We start from the raw sequence: 21,576 nt of genomic DNA on the forward strand, positions 1-21,576 counted from the left end.
AAAACTTGTAATCATTTGATGTTACTACATAAAGCAGAAGTGGTACGTCCCCAGTAACATATGGCAGTTTATTAATAAAATACTGTGGCTTACCAGGTACAAAATGATAACATCTGAAAGTCTATTAACCTACTGAATACCCATCAGTTACAACACACTGCTTTTGTGGCAGGCAGAGGGTTAATGTATCACAGGTTAAGGCACTTCTGCAGAGTAACAAGCCCTTGTTCATTATTAGTTGAATGCTCCATAATATGAATATAAAAGTAAGATTTTGTGCTGTAATATATACTGCAGTAATTGTAAATTGAACACAACACAAACGTCATACCACACCAGAAAGGCTTACAGCTTTCATTCAACCTAGCTAGTAGAATAATTGTGTGGGAATAGTATTATATATGGTTTAAGGAAATTAGTTTTAAGCACTGTCACACCATGGGGCATTACCATAATGTATTACATTTTATTATTTAATGTATTGCACCAAATGAGTACAGTGAATTTGCAGCCAAGTGTGCGAACCATTATTGCCTACTGTGTTCAGTAATAAAAAAATGTAAACTTTTAGGGAAAAATATGTGAACTGGTTCTCACATGATATGACAGAGCTTTCAATCAACTATAAAAAGAAAAAAAAAAAAAAAAAAGGAAAAGGAATTATAGTGCTGAAATTGAAAATTGAACCGCTTCACACTAGTATGTCATAACCTTTGTGATGTTTCTAGGGCATTCCCAGTACCATGCCTACAGACCACAAACAGGCTAGATTTACAGGGTCACAACCTGTGACAAAATGGTCTTAAAATCCTGTTTAGTTCCAAATCTACTTAACGCCTGGAGAAAGACAATAAAAGGTGGTTATTAAAGATCTATTGTAACAAAAAAATAATGTTCAAGTGAAACAAATAGCAGCTGATGTTAGGTTTTGTCAGGATAATGGCATACTTATTTCTCTGCACTGTCCCTTTAAAGCATCCTGCTCTCATTAACATCAACCTATTTAAGGCCCCTCCCAGCATTTTCACATTGCTTAGTATTGAAGTTTGTTTTAAACCTTATCCTGAGCCTGCTCTCTGTAAGATTTATCTTACTACTTCTGTTTGTTGGATTCCTCTTCTCCTCCTAGCTGGATTTTTGTTGTCATCCTCTCCTTTCTGCCTGCTTCTCCATCAAGAAGATTCAGCTATTTCAAAAGCCTCATTCATACCTTTACTCTAACTCAGTTTCCCCTGCAGCTCACCGGCCTTGGGATTCACTTTTCACTGAGCTCCACTTCCTCATGCTGTGACGTCATCAGCCAGCTGCTACTGAGCTTCCCTGCTCCCTCTGGCAAGTCTCCATTACAACCCGGTGTTTACAACTATCATTATAACAGTCCTGTTAGGGGTAAGCCAGTCTCTGTATTTTACTTTGCTGCTATACTCTAAGATTAGTATCTCAGTTGCTGCTGTTATTTTTCTGTGACTTTTATTTTCATTCCTCATATCCTGCTGTTTTACCATAACTCTGTACACAATAGCAATTGCTTATTTTTTTCTATGATCATAGTACCATTTTTTCCTTGCTTATTTATTTTTTCCTTCATTAATGGTAAAATCTCAGGTTTATCTGAGCATATCCCTGCTGCATTTACTTTCTCACAGTGACTACCCAGACACATGTGGCAGCCATAGGGAATATGCTCAATTACTGCCTGTATATTAAAACTATGCAATAAGGAGTAAGGTTTTACATAGCTGCCTAATTCCTAATCTTTGTTTTACCTTATCACTCTGTTGCAAACAACCATACAATTTTTATTGTCTTTTTCATTCCCAGCAGTTGTGGTCCAAATAACTAAGCTGCACACATTTTTTCTTTCTTAGTTGTGCCTGACATAATACTAAGCCCAAAACTATGGACCCAGCTGGAATGAACGCACATGTGCAAAATATCACACAGAGGGTTGATTTATTAACTGAAGCTGTTAATTCTCTGAAAACAGAAAATGATACTTTAAAAGCTTATATCAGGGATGTGGTTGATAAGAGAGTACCTATATTAGAACCACAGGTTAGTACACCAGAAAAATTTAGTGGTGAGAGATCTGAGTATAGATATTTCAAGAATGCTTGTTTGCTTATGTTCTCCCTTAAACCTCATACCTATCCCACTGATAGAGCAAGGGTACTCACAGTCATATCCTATTTGAGAGGTGAGCCCCGCACATGGGCCAACACTTACTTCGAGAATAACGATGATATACTTAATTCGTTGGAAAGTTTTTTTTCTGCTATGGGTCAGCTATATGAGGATCCATATAAACAGCTTACTGCTGAAACTGCAATGCGAGGCTTGAAACAAAAGAAAAGAGTAGTTGAAGATTACATTGCCGAATTTAAAAAATGGGCGAAAGACACTCAATGGAATGACCTTTCACTGAGAAATCAGTTTAGATTAGGCCTTTCAGAAGGAATTAAGGATGAGTTGTCTAGATCTGAACTACCACATACTCTTGAGGCTTTAATGTCACTTAGCATAACTATAGACAGAAGACTGAGAGAGAGACAGCAGGAGAGATCATTTCATGAATATCCTGCAAAGAAACAAAATACACCCAGCCCCAGCAAATCAACTGCTGAACCTATGGATATAGGTTTTATAAAGGGACCATTAACCCCTGAGGAGAAGATCCGACGAAGGGTTAATAACCTCTGCTTATACTGTGCTTCAGACAAACACACTGTCAGGGACTGTCCTTCCCTCCTGAAACAAAATAAGGGTAAGATGTATAAAGAACCTTTTTGTTGTACCACTCAGGATCATGCTCTCCCTTACCTAAATTTATCTCTTCTTTTACAGTGGGAGTCACATCGAATCAACGCTCCCGCGATTATTGACTCAGGAGCTACAGCATCTTACATAGATACTGTATTCACTAAATTCAATAAAATTCCACTTGTGCAAAAAAGGTCTCCTGTGTTATTACGTGGAATAGATGGTAATCCAATCACATCAGGTCCAGTTAAATATCAAACAATACCCTTACTTGTTGTTACCCAAGACCACCATAGGGAGTATTTGTCATTTGATGTAATATCATCCCCTATTTCACCCATAGTTCTCGGTATAAACTGGCTCCGAATTCATAATCCTGAAGTAAATTGGTCTACCTCAACAGTCACATTTAATTCTACATTCTGCTCTACTACTTGTTTCCCAGCTACTATTTTGCAAACCACTGAATCCAATGAGACAATTCAAATTCCTGAGGTTTATAAGGATTATGCAGATGTATTCAGCAAAACCCAGTGCGACAATCTTCCTCCTCACAGGAAGTATGATTGTCCTATTGAGATCATACCTGGCTCTGAGATCCCCACGGGTCATATTTACCCACTCTCAAACCCAGAGTTAATACACCTTAAATCTTACTTAGATGAAAATCTAAAGAAAGGTTTCATCCGTCCCTCCACCTCTCCAGCTAGTGCTGGGATTTTTTTTGTTAAAAATAAGGATGGCTCATTAAGGCCAATCGTAGACTACAGACAACTAAATAAAATTACAGTAAAAAACAGATATCCTTTACCCCTCATCCCGGAGTTAATTGAAAGGTTGGAGGGAGCAAAATTTTTCACAAAATTGGACTTAAGAGGAGCCTATAATCTCATCCGAATTAGATCTGGAGATGAGTGGCTCACGGCGTTTCGAACAAGATACGGATTGTTCGAATACGTCGTGATGCCTTTTGGGCTCTGCAACGCGCCCGCAACTTTCCAGCACTTAATTAATGACATTTTTAGGGACATATTAGATGTCTTTATTGTCATCTATCTGGATGATATTTTAATTTATTCCAAGACCTATCAGGAACACATTTCCCATGTTAGACAAGTTTTATCAAGGCTCAGAGGTAACCACTTGTATGCTAAGGCTGAGAAATGCCTGTTCAATTCACAGACCATATCCTTTCTGGGATATGAAATTTCTCCTTCAGGTATCCATATGGAACAAAAAAAGGTTGATGCAGTTTTAAATTGGCCCATACCAACAACTAAACGTCAAGTTCAGTCCTTCATGGGTTTTGCGAATTTCTACCGCAAATTTATTAAAAATTTCTCCAAACTTGCTCTTCCTTTAACTGTTCTAACAAAAAATAATTCACATTTCACGTGGACTAAAGAAGCACAATCCGCTTTTGATTTGTTCAAACAAAAGTTCACTTCAGCACCAATACTCCGTTTTCCTGACCCTAATCTACAATTTGTTCTTGAGGTGGACGCCTCAAATTCTGCTATTGGCGCTGTTCTCTCCCAAAGAGAAAACTTGTCAAAACCCTTACATCCTGTGGCTTTTTACTCCAAGACTTTGAATAGTGCGGAACAAAACTATCCTATTGGTGACAAAGAACTCTTAGCCATAAAACTCTCCCTGGAACACTGGCGACACCTCCTTGAAGGTACTTCCATTCCTACACTCATCTATACAGATCATAGGAACCTGCAGTACTTGAAGGCCACTAGAACCTTGTCAGCAAGACAGGTTCGCTGGAATCTCTTTTTCTCTCGTTTTAATTTCCTCATCACATACCATCCTGCTGGAAAGAACCAAAAAGCCGACGCACTATCCCGGTTACCCACAAATCTTCCACATCAAACGACTGACCAATCCATCATACCAAAAGAAAACTTCATTTCTTTTACTCTTGAAGTCTCATCTAACCTTAAAAAGGAACAGTTGGCCGACTCTACAAAGCCATTACACCTTCTTCAACTTAATACTCAAGGACTTTATTCTCATGATTCAAAGATATATGTTCCACCTTCCCTCAGACTCATTCTCCTTCAATCTGTACATGATTCACCTCTAGCTGGTCATCCAGGTATCCATAAAACTCTGGATCTAGTAAAAAGAGATTACTGGTGGCCTCATATGGCAACTCAAGTTAAGGACTATATAAACTCTTGTCTTAATTGTACCATTTCAAAAAGGGATAAACACTCTCCCTATGGGTTGCTTTTGCCTTTGCCTACTCCAAAGAATCCATGGTCTGAGATTGCTTTAGACTTTATTGTAGATTTGCCAGTCTCTTCAAAGAATACCACCATCCTTGTCGTTGTAGATCTCTTCACGAAGATGTGCCATTTCATCCCCTTCTCCAAACTTCCTACCGCTTTGGAGACAGTACATTTGCTTCTCAAACATATTGTTAAGTATCATGGACTTCCCACTTCAATCCTCAGTGATCGTGGCAGTCAATTTTCTAGCAGACTATGGTACCATTTCTGTAAAACTTTATCTGTTGAGAGAAAGTTGACTACTGCTTACCACCCGCAATGTAATGGTCAAACTGAACGTTGTAACCAGTGGTTGGAACAATTTTTAAGACTCTTCTGTTCCTCTCAACAACATCTTTGGAGTGACTTCCTGCATTACGCTGAATTTTGTTACAACAACACTATTCATTCCACTACTGGTCAAACTCCCTTCTTCGCAAACTACGGTTTTCACCCCAAGTTTCACATCCTACCATCTTCTACCGTTCCAGTATCTAGTATATCAGATTTGTCTGATTCCATCTCTTCCAACTTTAAAACCATCGAGTCCAACATCATAGCAGCAAAACAACTCCAGAAACAGTATTATGATCGCCGCAGAACTCCGCCTCCTGTCTACACAAAAGGTGATCTAGTCTGGCTATCCACCAAACACCTAAGTTTGAAAACCCCTTCGAAAAAACTTTCTCCGTTGTTCATTGGTCCATACCCTGTTGAACTTGTCATTAATGCCAATGCTGTCCGGCTTAAATTACCCGATAATTTAAGAGTTCATCCCACATTCCATGTATCCCTTCTCAAACCCTATAAGGATCTCAGGGATTTCTCTTTACAAACGTCTCTTCCACCTATTTCTCTCGACCCTGAAATGGAGTATGAAGTTCACTCAATCCTGGATTCCCGTTTCCGTAGGGGACGTATTGAATATCTTGTTCGTTGGAAGGGTTTCTCTACAGATGATGATTCCTGGGAACCAGCTACCAACATATCTGCTCCTCGTTTGATATCTCATTTCCACCAAAGACATCCGGATCGTCCTGGGCCTTGAGCCTCTGGAGTGGCTCCTTGGAGGGGGGATTCTGTCAGGATAATGGCATACTTATTTCTCTGCACTGTCCCTTTAAAGCATCCTGCTCTCATTAACATCAACCTATTTAAGGCCCCTCCCAGCATTTTCACATTGCTTAGTATTGAAGTTTGTTTTAAACCTTATCCTGAGCCTGCTCTCTGTAAGATTTATCTTACTACTTCTGTTTGTTGGATTCCTCTTCTCCTCCTAGCTGGATTTTTGTTGTCATCCTCTCCTTTCTGCCTGCTTCTCCATCAAGAAGATTCAGCTATTTCAAAAGCCTCATTCATACCTTTACTCTAACTCAGTTTCCCCTGCAGCTCACCGGCCTTGGGATTCACTTTTCACTGAGCTCCACTTCCTCATGCTGTGACGTCATCAGCCAGCTGCTACTGAGCTTCCCTGCTCCCTCTGGCAAGTCTCCATTACAACCCGGTGTTTACAACTATCATTATAACAGTCCTGTTAGGGGTAAGCCAGTCTCTGTATTTTACTTTGCTGCTATACTCTAAGATTAATATCTCAGTTGCTGCTGTTATTTTTCTGTGACTTTTATTTTCATTCCTCATATCCTGCTGTTTTACCATAACTCTGTACACAATAGCAATTGCTTATTTTTTTCTATGATCATAGTACCATTTTTTCCTTGCTTATTTATTTTTTCCTTCATTAATGGTAAAATCTCAGGTTTATCTGAGCATATCCCTGCTGCATTTACTTTCTCACAGTGACTACCCAGACACATGTGGCAGCCATAGGGAATATGCTCAATTACTGCCTGTATATTAAAACTATGCAATAAGGAGTAAGGTTTTACATAGCTGCCTAATTCCTAATCTTTGTTTTACCTTATCACTCTGTTGCAAACAACCATACAATTTTTATTGTCTTTTTCATTCCCAGCAGTTGTGGTCCAAATAACTAAGCTGCACACATTTTTTCTTTCTTAGTTGTGCCTGACAGGTTTCTAGTTGTAGTAAGCATTAAATGGGCTATACATTATTCCTTTAGGTATATTATTCTACTACTTCTACAGAGCATGCATTTGTCTCCCCTTTGGTTGTATATAAATATTTTAAAATACTCCATTAAATCTTATTCTATCCATTTCACATTTTTAAACCATGTCAGTTCTAAAGGAGACATTCTATATGTTATTTATCATTACTGCATACATAGTTTTGTTAAATGATAATTTATTCTTTGACTGTAATTGTAGTCAATATCCCTCTGGTTTTATGCATTCGTATTTATGAACTTCAACTAACAAACTATAGTCTCATCTACATTATATGTGAATTCACAATTTTTTAAGCTAGTGGTTCTATCCCTTCATTAAATGCTAACAATAGAGGTGAGAATATAATGTAATTCAGAAAGGCAATCTCTCAATTGTTCCTGAAACAGCATGTGCCACATAGCTTTTTATGGCTTTGCAACTTTTAATAGCAAATCGGGCACAACCGTGTCTCATAAAAACACAGCTTTTTTCTATTAATTTCAAGGGGATTGTTCCCATAGTAAACACATGTCACTACAATTTACTACAGATTAGTAGGGGAACCATGTAAGTGCAAGTATCAGGACAAGAGTCATAGAATGAATGAAAAATGCATTATTTGTAGGTGATATGTAATAAATGTAAATACAGTACCAGAACAAAATCTACATTTCTTGTAAATACTATAAAAAAAGGTGACGCAGAGAAAACCAGTGTTAGTCTTGAGAATTTAGCAGTACAAACAGCACGAGGAGTATATGAAAAGTTGTGTGTGATCAGAGTATAAAACAGGTTTTATAAGATAAGGGCAGTGTGCACAAAGTGTAACAGGCAGATAACTATTTTGTAACAGGCTGTATGTGCATGTTTGATAAAAGTTGTGTATTTATCTAAGCAAAACATAACCATACCAAAAAATATATACATGTTTACGAGACATAAAACACAACATGTAGAAATCCTATGTCAGTATAACTGATGCGTAACAAGGCCACACATGACAGCCATGCTATTTTCGGTACAGGATAACAGGTCACATGTGAACAGCGGTCAGCATTCGGATCCATCCCTGAACTGTGATTATGGACCTGAAAGAAAAAACCCCACAAGACCCAAGTATTATTTTTACGAATACACAGGTCTGACTAATTCACCAACGACAACACGTGCAAATGCTTCTCACCATTACACATGCTGAGCGTCCCCATCTCCTCCTTGTCTCTGGATCTGCATCTGAGCCTGCATCCGTACAATCATTTCCTGCATGCGACGCAGCTGTAACACACAAGAGATACAAGTCAAGACTAAGGCCTGGCCTGATGATCTAAAGCACACCGCGCTGGCAAGATTATCTAAAAAGTAGCATCAGTACTGCAAGGTATTTTAGAAAGGAAAATGTTAGCTTGAGAGTTATTTTTCTTGATTTAAAGGATTCTGGGTGTGAAGGAAAAACCTGCATTGCAAAAAAAAATGCTTGCGAGTTATTGATCATCAGGCCCCTTGACTTAAAGTGAAGGTAAACTTTCATGAATGAGTGCCCGTTTTTTAAAAATAAAAACACCTTTTCTTCTTGCAAGCCGGAGAAGAGATCCCCCCGTCCGCAGTTAGTCTCTTCTTACATCAGCAATGATGAATCCGGCTTCCTCCAATCACGGCGTGGCCTCAGGCAATGTTTGCTCGGGGGGGGGGGGGGAGCCGTGATTGGAGGAAGCTGGATTTGTCATTGCTGACGTAAGAAGAGACGCCTTACGGGCGGGGAAATCCGCTGCTCCAGCTTGTAAGATGAAAAGGTAAGTGTTTTAACAAAAGCGCTGAAATGTAAACTTTCATGAATGAAAGTGCCACTGTTTTTAATAATATTTTTAAAAACCGGGCACTCATTTGTGAAAGATTACCTTCACTATAATGATTAAACACCTTTTCTCAGGTAAGCTGTTCATATACAGACCAGTAGCACAATGCTGTTGGGAGTTTCAGAATAGAACAAACAATCTCCGGGAAAACAAAATTTATGCTTACCTGATAAATGTATTTCTTTCTTGACACGGTGAGTCCACGGATCATCATCAATTACTGTTGGGAATATCACTCCTGCCCAGCAGGAGTAGGCAAAGAACACCACAGCAAAGCTGTTAAGTATCACTTCCCTTCCCACAACCCCCAGTCATTCGACCGAAGGAAAAGGAGAGAAAGGAAGCAACACAAGGTGCAGAGGTGCCTGAGGTTTAAATAACAAAAAACCTGTCTGAAAAAAAAAACAGGGAGGGCTGTGGACTCACCATGTCAAGAAATAAATAAAATTGATCAGATAAGCATAAATTTTGTTTTCTTTCTTATGACACAGGTAGTCCACAGATCATCATCAATTACTGTTGGGAATCAATACCCAAGCTAGAGGACACAGATGATAAGGGAGGGACAAGACAGGTAACCGAAACAGAAGGCACCCCTGCTTGAAGAACCATACTCCACAAGAAAACCTCAATCGAGACAAAAGAAACAAATCTGGAATCTTTTTTTTTTCTTCTTTCAAATATGTACAGAGAACTCAGATGCAGCCAGTCAAATCTGATGCACAGAAACGACATTGAGAAGGCTAAGAAGACTAAACAGCCCTCATGGAATGAGCCGCAATTCTCTCAGGAGACTGCTACCCAGCAGACTAAAAACCCAAACAATTTTACTTCTCCATCAGAAAAAAAGAAAGTAGCAGTAGCTTTCTGACCTATACGTTTCCCATAGAGAACAAACAGAAGGGTTAGAAGACTTGCGAAAATCCTTAGTCGTCTGTAAATAGATAAAAAAATCTGCATAATAACTGAATTATGTAACAAACGATCCTTATGAGAAGAAGGATCAGGACATAAAGAATTCCCAACTTAGGACTAAGGACCGCCTTATCAACATGAAAGATAAGATAAAGCGAATCACACTGAAATGCCGAGAGTTCCGAGACTCTCACCAAAAAACCAAGATAGCAACTTAATATCCATGGAATGCAAAAGCTCAAACGGAGCCTGCTGCAAAACTTTAGGAACAAAGTTAAAACTCCTCGGAGGAGCAATAGCAAAACACAGGCCTGATTCTGACCAAGGTCTGACAGAGAGATAGCACATCTGGCATGTCCGCCAGATGCTTAAGTAGCAAAAAGAAAATGCGGAAGGAAACCCATTCGGGTACTGACTGACAACCCATTTCCAGACCTTTCTGGAGAAGGACACAATCCTAGAAATCCTGATCTTACTCAAAAAGTAGCCCGTGGATTCACCCCATAAGGATAAAAGCGCCATATTCTTATAGCAAATCTGTCAACGAACAGGCCAGCGAGCCTGAATTATGGACTCAATGACTAATCCAGAAAAAAAACAAGCTCAGATAAAACTAAGAGTTCACCAATTGAAACGAGCCAAACTCGTGCAAAGAAAGCAAACTGAGGAACAGAGATGTCAGACTGAAAACCCCAGGAAACCACCAGGGATTTAACAAAGCAGCCTTCAGATCTCTTGACCTTAAAACGTAACCAAAAGGTTTGGCGTACTGCCATCCCAACTCCAGCACCCTCCATTTTGAGGGTTAACCTAGAGAACACCTCCGGAAAAAAAATCCACTCCCCGGAATGAAAACTGTCTGCTCAGGAAATCCTCGTCCAGAAGACCACCTCTAGAATGCGGAAAGGCAGATAGGCCATTAAGAGCTACCGTCCACTGAACGAAGCCTGAACCATCTCATGGCTAAGGAACACGAGTTCCTTCCCAAGCCACTGAAGAAAAAGACCAACTGGAACCGGATAAACTGGCTAGAACAACTTAAGTCAAGCCCTCAGAGCCTAAACATCGTTCTCCACTCCAAATGTTGATGGGGAGAACAAACTCCTCTAGAGCTCAAAAGGTCCTGCGCTGATAACGAGATCCAGACTGCACCGCAGCCCAGCATGGTGGCGTCTATGGACACATCCCATGGACCCTCAGGACAATTACCTCCATACAATGAGCCACAAAAAGAGAAGGGAAATTCAACAACAGCTGGATTCGAACTCCCAATCCTCTGGAAGCAATGGCTAAGCTATCTACCGGGCTACTATTGCTAGATATAGCCTGAAGAAGAGAGAGGTAAGTGGAAGAATACATTGATAATCTATTAAAATATCTCTAAAAAACATAATTTATGTAAGAACTTACATGATAAATTCATTTCTTTCATATTGGCAAGAGTCCATGAGCTAGTGACGTATGGGATATACATTCCTACCAGGAGGCGAAAAGTTTCCCAAACCTCAAAATGCCTATAAATACACCCCCACCACACCCACAATTCAGTTTAACGAATAGCCAAGAAGTGGGGTGATAAGAAAGGAGCAAAAGCATCAACAAGGAATTGGAATAATTGTGCTTTATACAAAAAATCATAACCACCATAAAAAGGGTGGGCCTCAGGGATTCTTGCCAATATGAAAGAAATGAATTTATCAGGTAAGTTCTTACATAAATTATGTTTTCTTTCATGTAATTGGCAAGAGTCCATGAGCTAGTGACGTATGGGATAGCAAATACCCAAGATGTGGAACTCCACGCAAGAGTCACAGTCACTAGAGAGGGAGGGATAAAAATAAAGACAGCCAATTCAGCTGAAAAATTAATCCACAACCCAAATCAAAAGTTTTAATCTTTATAATGAAAAAAACAGAAATTATAAGCAGAAGAATCAAACAGCTGCTTGAAGTACTTTTCTACCAAAAACTGCTTCTGAAGAAGAGAAAACATCAAAATGGTAGAATTTAGTAAAAGTATGCAAAGAAGACCAAATCGTTGCTTTGCAAATCTGATCAACAGAAGCTTCATTCTTAAAAGCCCAGGAAGTAGAAACTGACCTAGTAGAATGAGCCGTAATCCTCTGAGGCGGGAATTAACCCGACTCCAAATAAGCATGATGAATCAAAAGCTTTAACCAAGATGCCAAAGAAATGGCAGAAGCCTTCTGACCTTTCCTAAAACCAGAAAAGATAACAAATAGACTAGAAGTCTGTCTGAAATCTTAGTAGCTTCGACATAATATTTCAAAGCTCTTACCACATCCAAAGAATGTAAGGATCTTTCCAAAGAATTCTTAGGATTAGGAGACAAGGAAGGGACAATAATTTCTCTACGAATGTTGTTAGAATTCACAACTTTAGGTAAAAATTTAAATAAAGTCTGCAAAACTGCCTTATCCTGATGAAAAATCAGAAAAGGAGACTCACAAGAAAGAGCAGATAATTCAGAAACTCTTCTAGCAGAAGAGATGGCCAAAAGGAACAATACTTTCCATGAAAGTAATTCAATGTCCAGAAAATGCATAGGCTCAAACGGAGGAGCCTGTAAAGCCCTCAGAACCAAATTAAGACTCCAAGGAGGATAAATTGGCTTAATGACAGGCTTGATACGAACCAAAGCCTGAACAAAACAATGAATATCAGGAAGATTAGCAATTTTTCTGTGAAACAGCACAGAAAGAGCAGAGATTTGTCCTATCAAGGAACTTGCAGACAAACCCTTATTTAAACCATCCTGAAGAAACTGTAAAATCCTAGGAATTCTAAAAGAATGCCAAGAGAATTTATGAGAAGAGCATCATGAGATGTAAGTCTTCCAAACTTGATAATAAATCTTTCTAGACACAGAATTACGAGCCTGCAACATAGTATTAATCACTGAGTCAGAGAAACCTCTATGACTAAGCACTAAGCGTTTAATTTCCATGCCATCAAATTTAATAATTTGAGTTCTTGACGGAAAAAAAACAACCTTAAGATATAAGGTCTGGCCTAATGGAAGTGACCAAGGTTGGCAACTGGACATCCGAACAAGAACCATATACCAAAACCTGAGCGGCCATGCTGGAGCCACCAGCAGCACAAACGATTGCTCCATGATGATTTTGAAAATCACTCTTAAAAGAAGAACCAGAGGCGGAAAAATATAGGCAGGTTGATAACTCCAAGGAAGTGTCAAATGCATACACTGCTTCCGCCTGAGGATCCCCGGACCTGGATAGGTACCTGGGAAGTTTCTTGTTTAGATGAGATGCCATCAGATCTATTTCTGGAAGCCCCCACATCTGAACAATTTGAAAAAACACATCTGGGTGAAGAGACCATTCTCCTGGATGTAAAGCTTGATTGACAGAGATAATCCGCTTCCCAATTGTCTATACCTGGGATATGGACCGCAGAAATTAGACAGGAGCTGGATTTAGCCTAAGCAAGTATCCGAGATACTTCTTCCACAGCCTAAGGACTGAGAGTCCCGCCCTGATGATTGACATACGCCACAGTTGCGCTGCGGAATCTGTTGGCGCTCTACAAATAACCGATAATAATAAAATAATTGTCTGTCTGAAAACCAATAAATGTCTCTCTCTTCAAAAAGAAGCCAAAACTGAAGAACTCTGAGAAAACGCACAGAGTTTCAAAATACTGAATGGTAATCTCGCCTCTTGAAATTTCCAAACCCCTTGTGCTGACAGAGATCCCCAGACAGCTTCCCAACCTAAAAGACTCGCATCTGTTGTGATCATGGTCCAGGTTGGATGAACCGAAGAGACCCATAGAACTATATGATGGTGATCTAACCACCAAGTCAAAGATAGTTGAATATTGGGATTCAAAGATATTAAAAGTGATATCCTAGAATAATCCCTGCACCATTAATTCAACATAAAAAACTGGTTTTCATATGAAAATGAGCAAAGGGAATCGAATCCAATGCTGCAGCCATGAGACCTAAAACTTCCATGCATATAGCTACTGAAGGAAATAATAGAGACTAAAGGTTCCGACAAGCTGAACCCAATATAATTGTCTCGTCTGTTAGAGACAAAGACATTGACACAATCTGGAAACCTAAAAAAAGTGACCCTTGTCTGAGGAATCAAGGAGCTTTTGATTAAAAGATCCTCTAACCATGTCTTTGAAGAAATAACAAAAGTTGAATCGTATGAGATTCTGCAGAACGAAAAGACTGAGCAAGTACCACAAGATCGTCCAAATAAGGAAACACTGAGAACCTTGAAAAGATTCTTAGAGCTGTCGCTAGGCCAGAAGGAAAAGCAACAAATTGGTAATGCTTGTCTAAAAGAGTGAATCTCAGAAAATGAAAATAATCTGAATGAAAACAGAATATGAAGATATGCATCTATTGAATCTATTGTAAACAAATAATGCCCTTGCTGACCAAAAGGCAGAATAGACCATATAAACACCATTCTGAAAGATGGTACTCTTATATGACAAATCCAAAAGATTTTCTATCTTTGGGGCAATGAATAGATTTGAACAAAACCCCAAACCCCGTTCCTGAAATGGAACTGGTATGAATACCCCAGATAACTCCAGGTCTGAGCAGCGCCTTGAGACTCCAACGGGTGACCAGCCGCGCTTTACAAGTACCCAATACATATAGGTCTGAAACACACTTCAGGAAAGTGTGAGCCTTTACTGGAATAGCTGGAATATGCTAGAGAGAAAAAAAAACTTCTCACAGGCGGTTTTACTCTGAATCCTATTCTGTACCCCAATCTAAGAAGTTTGGGCCGAATTGAACCAAACAAATTTAAAAAAAAGTCTTAAACTGCCCCTTACCAGTTAAGCTGGAATAAGAGCCGCACCTACATGCAAATTTGTTGGCTGACTTTGATCTTTTAAATAGCTTGAATTCATTCCATGTTGAAGAAAGCTTGTAATTATAAACATGATACTTGGGGAAGAATTAGGATTCCGTTCCTTATTAAGAACAAAAACTAATATAAGCTTAAGATTTACTCTTAGAACTTAATCTTAAAGCAAAAAAACTCCCTTCCCCAGAGTAACAGTTGAAAGAATTGAATCCAATTGTGAACCAAATAATTGATTACCTTGGAAAAAAAGAAATATGGATTTTAGAAATCAAAATAGCATTCCAAGATTTAAAGTGATGGTAAACGCTCCCCTTTTAAAACTCAGATCTGGAATGTAAGCGCTATTTTAGATGGAGTTTTATTCATCATGTGCAATGAAGATGCGCTATAACTTAGTTTTTAATATAGATATGAAATTCAAATACCCCACGTTACACCACCCACTTCAAAAGTCAATTTTTCTGTCAGCTAAATGATTGAATTACTCTCCAATCAATGCTCTAGCTACAACAAAAGTGCCATATGGGGAGAGCGCTTATTGGATAATTCAATCTGTTAGCTCACAGAAAATTTTACTTTTGAAGTGGGCGGAGAAGCATGCAGTATTTGAATTTCATATCTATATTAAAAAGCATGTTATACTGCATCTTCATTACAGCTAATGAATTAAACTTCATCTAAAATAGAGCTTACATTCCAGATCTGATTTTTAAAAGGGGAGAGTTTACCATCACTTTAAGTCACAAAGTTCTTCTAGCTAAAATAGCTAAAGACATAGATTTAACCTCAATTGTGAAAATATCAAAAAATGACGACACGAAATTATTAGCATGTTGATCAACTTAATGCTAAACAAATCATAATCCGATACTTGTTGCACTAAAGTATCCAACCAGAAAGTTGAAACAGTTGCAACATCAGCCAAATAAATTGCAGGCCTAAGAAAAGGACCTGAAAAAATAATTTTCCTTAGATAAGATACAAGTTTCCCATCTGAAGGAACTTAAAAAAGAAATACTAGTTTCTATAGAAATAGTAGTATGTTTAGCAAGAGTAGAGATAGCCCCATTAACTTTGGGGATCTTTCCCCAAAACTCTAAACTAACTGCTGGCAAAGGATACAATTTAAAAACCTTAAAGAAGGAATAAAAGAAGTCCCAGGCCTATTCTACTCCCTAGTATCAGGAACTGGAAAAAACCTCTGAAGAAACCACAGGAGGATAATAAGCAGAATTTATATGTTAGCTAGTCTTAAAATCAAAAGAACTAGTCTCCTCAATATCCAATATAATCAACACCTTTTCAACAAAGAACGAATGTACTCTATTTAAAAGTAAAAAATTAGATTTGTTAGTGTCAATATCTGATGAAGGATATTCTGAATGAGATAAATCATCATCAGAGAAGGATAATTCAGTATGTTGTCGGTCATTTGAAAATTCATCAACTAAATGAGAAGTTTAAAAAAACATAATTTATGCTTACCTGATAAATTTATTTCTCTTGTAGTGTATCCAGTCCACGGATCATCCATTACTTATGGGATATTCTCCTTCCCAACAGGAAGTTGCAAGAGGATCACCCACAACAGAGCTGCTATATAGCTCCTCCCCTCACTGCCATATCCAGTCATTCGACCCAAACAAGACGAGAAAGGAGAAACCATAGGGTGCAGTGGTGACTGTAGTTTAATTAAAATTTAGACCTGCCTTAAAAGGACAGGGCGGGCCGTGGACTGGATACACTACAAGAGAAATAAATTTATCAGGTAAGCATAAATTATGTTTTCTCTTGTTAAGTGTATCCAGTCCACGGATCATCCATTACTTATGGGATACCAATACCAAAGCTAAAGTACACGGATGATGGGAGGGACAAGGCAGGATTAAACGGAAGGAACACTGCCTGAAGAACCTTTCTCCCAAAAACAGCCTCCGAAGAAGCAAAAGTATCAAATTTGTAAAATTTTGAAAAGGTGTGAAGCGAAGACCAAGTCGCAGCCTTGCAAATCTGTTCAACAGAGGCCTCATTTTTAAAGGCCCAGGTGGAAGCCACAGCTCTAGTAGAATGAGCTGTAATCCTTTCAGGGGGCTGCTGTCCAGCAGTCTCATAGGCTAAGCGAATTATGCTCCGAAGCCAAAAGGAAAGAGGTTGCCGAAGCTTTTTGACCTCTCATCTGTCCAGAGTAAACGACAAACAGGGAAGATGTTTGGCGAAAATCTTTAGTAGCTTGTAAGTAAAAACTTCAAGGCACGGACTACGTCCAGATTATGTAAGAGACGTTCCTTCTTTGAAGAAGGATTAGGACACAATGATGGAACAACAATCTCTTGATTGGTATTCTTGTTAGAAACCACACCTTAGGTAAAAGCCCAGGTTTGGTACGCAGAACTACCTTATCTGCATGAAAAATCAGATAAGGAGAATCACATTGTAAGGCAGATAGCTCAGAGACTCTTGGAGCCGAGGAAATAGCCATCAAAAACAGAACTTTCCAAGATAAAAGTTTAATATCAATGGAATGAAGGGGTTCAAACGGAACTCCTTGAAGAACTTTAAGAACCAAGTATAAGCTCCACGGGGGAGCAACGGTTTTAAACACAGGCTTAATTCTAACCAAAGCCTGACAAAATGCCTGGACGTCTGGAACCTCTGCCAGACGCTTGTGCAAAAGAATAGACAGAGCAGAAATCTGTCCTTTTAAAGAACTAGCTGATAATCCTTTGTCCAAACCCTCTTGGAGAAAGGACAATATCCTAGGAATCCTAACCTTACTCCATGAGTAATTCTTGGATTCACACCAATAAAGATATTTACGCCATATCTTATGGTAGATTTTCCTTTCGTGCATGTATTAAGGTATCAATCAATGACTGACTCGGAGAAGCCACGCCTTGATAGAATCAAGCGTTCAACCTCCATGCAGTCAGTCTCAGAGAAATTAGATTTGGATGATTGAAAGGACCTTGTATTAGAAGGTCCTGCCTCAGAGGCAGAGTCCATGGTGGAAAGGATGACATGTCCACTAGGTCTGCATACCAGGTCCTGCGTGGCCACGCAGGCGCTATCAGAATCACTGATGCTCTCTCCTGCTTGATTTTGGCAATCAGTCGAGGGAGCAGAGGAAACGGTGGAAACACATAAGCCAGGTTGAAGAACCAAGGAGCTGCTAGAGCATCTATCAGCGTCGCTCCCGGGTCCCTGGACCTGGATCCGTAAAAGGAAGCTTGGCGTTCTGGCGAAACGCCATGAGATCCAGTTCTGGTTTGCCCCAACGATGGATCAGTTGAGCAAACACCTCCGGATGGAGTTCCCACTCCCCCGGATGAAAAGTCTGACGACTTAGAAAATCCGCCTCCCAGTTCTCTACGCCTGGGATGTGGATCGCTGACAGATGGCAAGAGTGAGACTCTGCCCCGCGAATTATCTTGGAGACTTCTAACATCGCTAGGGAACTCCTGGTTCCCCCTTGATGGTTGATGTAAGCCACAGTCGTGATGTTGTCCGACTGAAATCTGATGAACCTCAGGGTTGCTAACTGAGGCCAAGCTAGAAGAGCATTGAATATTGCTCTTAACTCCAGAATATTTATTGGGAGGAGTTTCTCCTCCTGAGTCCACGATCCCTGAGCCTTCAGGGAGTTCCAGACTGCGCCCCAACCTAGAAGGCTGGCATCTGTTGTTACAATCGTCCAATCTGGCCTGCGAAAGGTCATACCCTTGGACAGATGGACCCGAGATAGCCACCAGAGAAGAGAATCTCTGGTCTCTTGATCCAGATTTAGTAGAGGGGACAAATCTGAGTAATCCCCATTCCACTGACTTAGCATGCATAATTGCAGCGGTCTGAGATGCAGGTGCGCAAATGGCACTATGTCCATTACCGCTACCATTAAGCCGATTACTTCCATGCACTGAGCCACTGACGGGCGTGGAATGGAATGAAGGACACGGCAAGCATTTAGAAGTTTTGATAACCTGGACTCCGTCAGGTAAATTTTCATCTCTACAGTATCTATAAGAGTCCCTAGGAAGGAGACTCTTGTGAGTGGTGATAGAGAACTCTTTTCCACTTTCACTTCCACCCATGCAACCTCAGAAATGCCAGAACTATCTCTGTATGAGACTTGGCAATTTGAAAGCTTGACGCCTGTATAAGGATGTCGTCTAGATACGGAGCCACCGCTATGCTTCGCGGTCTTAGAACCGCCAGAAGTGAGCCCAGAACCTTTGTAAAAATTCTCGGGGCAGTGGCCAACCCGAAGGGAAGAGCTACAAATTGGTAATGCCTGTCTAGAAAGGCAAACCGTAGGAACCGATGATGATCTTTGTGAATCGGTATGTGAAGGTAGGCATCCTTTAAGTCCACTGTGGTCATGTACTGACCCTCTTGGATCATGGGTAGGATGGTCCGAATAGTTTCCATTTTGAATGATGGAACTCTGAGGAATTTGTTTAAGATCTTTAGATCCAAGATTGGTCTGAAGGTTCCCTCTTTCTTGGGAACCACAAACAGATTTGAATAAAATCCCTGTCCTTGTTCCGTCCGCGGAACTGGATGGATCACTCCCATTACTAGGAGGTCTTGCACACAGCTTAGGAATGCCTCTTTCTTTATCTGGTTTGCTGATAACCTTGAAAGATGAAATCTCCCTTGTGGAGGAGAAGCTTTGAAGTCCAGAAGATATCCCTGAGATATGATCTCCAACGCCCAGGGATCCTGAACATCTCTTGCCCACGCCTGGGCGAAGAGAGAAAGTCTGCCCCCCACTAGATCCGTTTCCGGATAGGGGGCCGTTCCTTCATGCTGTCTTGGGGGCAGCAGCAGGCTTTCTTGCCTGCTTGCCCTTGTTCCAGAACTGGTTAGGGTTCCAGAACTGGTTAGGGTTCCAGGCCTGTCTGGAATGATCAACAGTTCCCTCTTGTTTTGAAGCGGAGGAAGTTGATGCTGCTCCTGCCTTGAAATTTCGAAAGGCACGAAAATTAGACTGTTTGGCCTTTGATTTGGCCCTGTCCTGAGGAAGGGTATGACCCTTGCCTCCAGTAATGTCAGCAATAATTTCCTTCAAGCCAGGCCCGAATAAGGTCTGCCCCTTGAAAGGAATGTTGAGTAATTTAGACTTTGAAGTCACGTCAGCTGACCAGGATTTAAGCCATAGCGCCCTATGCGCCTGGATGGCGAATCCGGAATTCTTAGCCGTTAGTTTAGTCAAATGAACAATGGCATCAGAAACAAATGAGTTAGTTAGCTTAAGCGTTCTAAGCTTGTCAATAATTTCATTCAATGGAGCTGTCTGGATGGCCTCTTCCAGGGCTACAAACCAGAATGCCACCGCAGCAGTGACAGGTGCAATGCATGTAAGGGGCTGTAAAATAAAACCTTGTTGAATAAACATTTTCTTAAGGTAACCCTCCAATTTTTTATCCATTGGATCTGAAAAAGCACAACTGTCCTCAACCGGGATAGTGGTACGCTTTGCTAAAGTAGAAACTGCTCCCTCCACCTTAGGGACCGTCTGCCATAAGTCCCGTGTAGTGGTGTCTATTGGAAACATTTTTCTAAATATAGGAGGTGGGGAAAAGGGCACACCGGGTCTATCCCACTCCTTGCTAATAATTTCTGTAAGCCTTTTAGGTATAGGAAAAACGTCAGTACACACCGGCACCGCATAGTATCTATCCAGCCTACACAATTTCTTTGGAATTGCAACTGTGTTACAGTCATTCAGAGCAGCTAATACCTCCCCAAGCAATACACGGAGGTTCTCAAGCTTAAATTTAAAATTAGAAATCTCTGAATCAGGTTTCCCCGAGTCAGAGATGTCACCCACAGACTGAAGCTCTCCGTCCTCATGTTCTGCATACTGTGACGCAGTATCAGACATGGCTCTAACAGCATTTGCGCGCTCTGTATCTCTCCTAACCCCAGAGCTATCGCGCTTGCCTCTTAATTCAGGCAATCTAGATAATACCTCTGACAGGGTATTATTCATGATTGCAGCCATGTCTTGCAAGGTAATCGCTATGGGTGTCCCTGATGTAATTGGCGCCATATTAGCGTGCGTCCCCTGAGCGGGAGGCGAAGGGTCTGACACGTGGGGAGAGTTAGTCGGCATAACTTCCCCCTCGACAGAACCCTCTGGTGATAATTCTTTTATAGATAAAGACTGATCTTTACTATTTAAGGTCAAATCAATACATTTAGTACACATTCTCCTATGGGGCTCTACCATGGCTTTCAAACATAATGAACAAGTAGGTTCCTCTGTGTCAGACATGTTTAAACAGACTAGCAATGAGACTAGCAAGCTTGGAAAACACTTTAAAACAAGTTTACAAGCAATATTAAAAACGTTACTGCGCCTTTAAGAAACACAAATTTTCCCAAATTTTGAAATAACAGTGAAAAAATGCAGTTACACTAACGAAATTTTTACAGTGTATGTAATAAGTTAGCAGAGCATTGCACCCACTTGCAAATGGATGATTAACCCCTTAATACCAAAAACGGAATAACAAATGACAAAAACGTTTTTTAAAACAGTCACAACTGCCACAGCTCTACTGTGGCTTTTTACCTCCCTCAATACGACTTTTGAAGCCTTTTGAGCCCTTCAGAGAAGTCCTGGATCATGCAGGAAGAAGCTGGATGTCTGTGTCTGTAATTTTTGCTGTGCAAAAAAATGCCAAAATAGGCCCCTCCCACTCATATTACAACAGTGGGAAGCCTCAGGGAACTGTTTCTAGGCAAAATTCAAGCCAGCCATGTGGAAAAAACTAGGCCCCAATAAATTTTATCACCAAACATATGTAAAAAAC

The 21,576-nt window shown here is 40.2% G+C and overlaps 1 protein-coding gene across 2 annotated transcripts in view; it reads right to left on the reverse strand.

Annotated features, from left to right (window-relative positions):
* Window positions 1-7,287: 7,287 nt before the first annotated feature.
* SEPTIN2 (septin 2) overlaps window positions 7,288-21,576 on the reverse strand; it is a 126,269-nt gene continuing 111,980 nt past the window's right edge. For both annotated transcript variants that reach the window (XM_053709898.1, XM_053709897.1), the window contains exons 12-13: window positions 8,292-8,383; window positions 7,288-8,196 (exon numbers count right to left, since the gene is read on the reverse strand). In XM_053709898.1, coding sequence (XP_053565873.1) covers window positions 8,294-8,383 — 90 coding nt within the window. In that variant the 3' untranslated portion in view covers window positions 7,288-8,196; window positions 8,292-8,293. The remainder of the gene's footprint in view (window positions 8,197-8,291; window positions 8,384-21,576) is intronic.

The sequence above is a fragment of the Bombina bombina genome, chromosome 4, assembly GCF_027579735.1.
Source record: "Bombina bombina isolate aBomBom1 chromosome 4, aBomBom1.pri, whole genome shotgun sequence".
Lineage (NCBI taxonomy): Eukaryota > Metazoa > Chordata > Amphibia > Anura > Bombinatoridae > Bombina > Bombina bombina.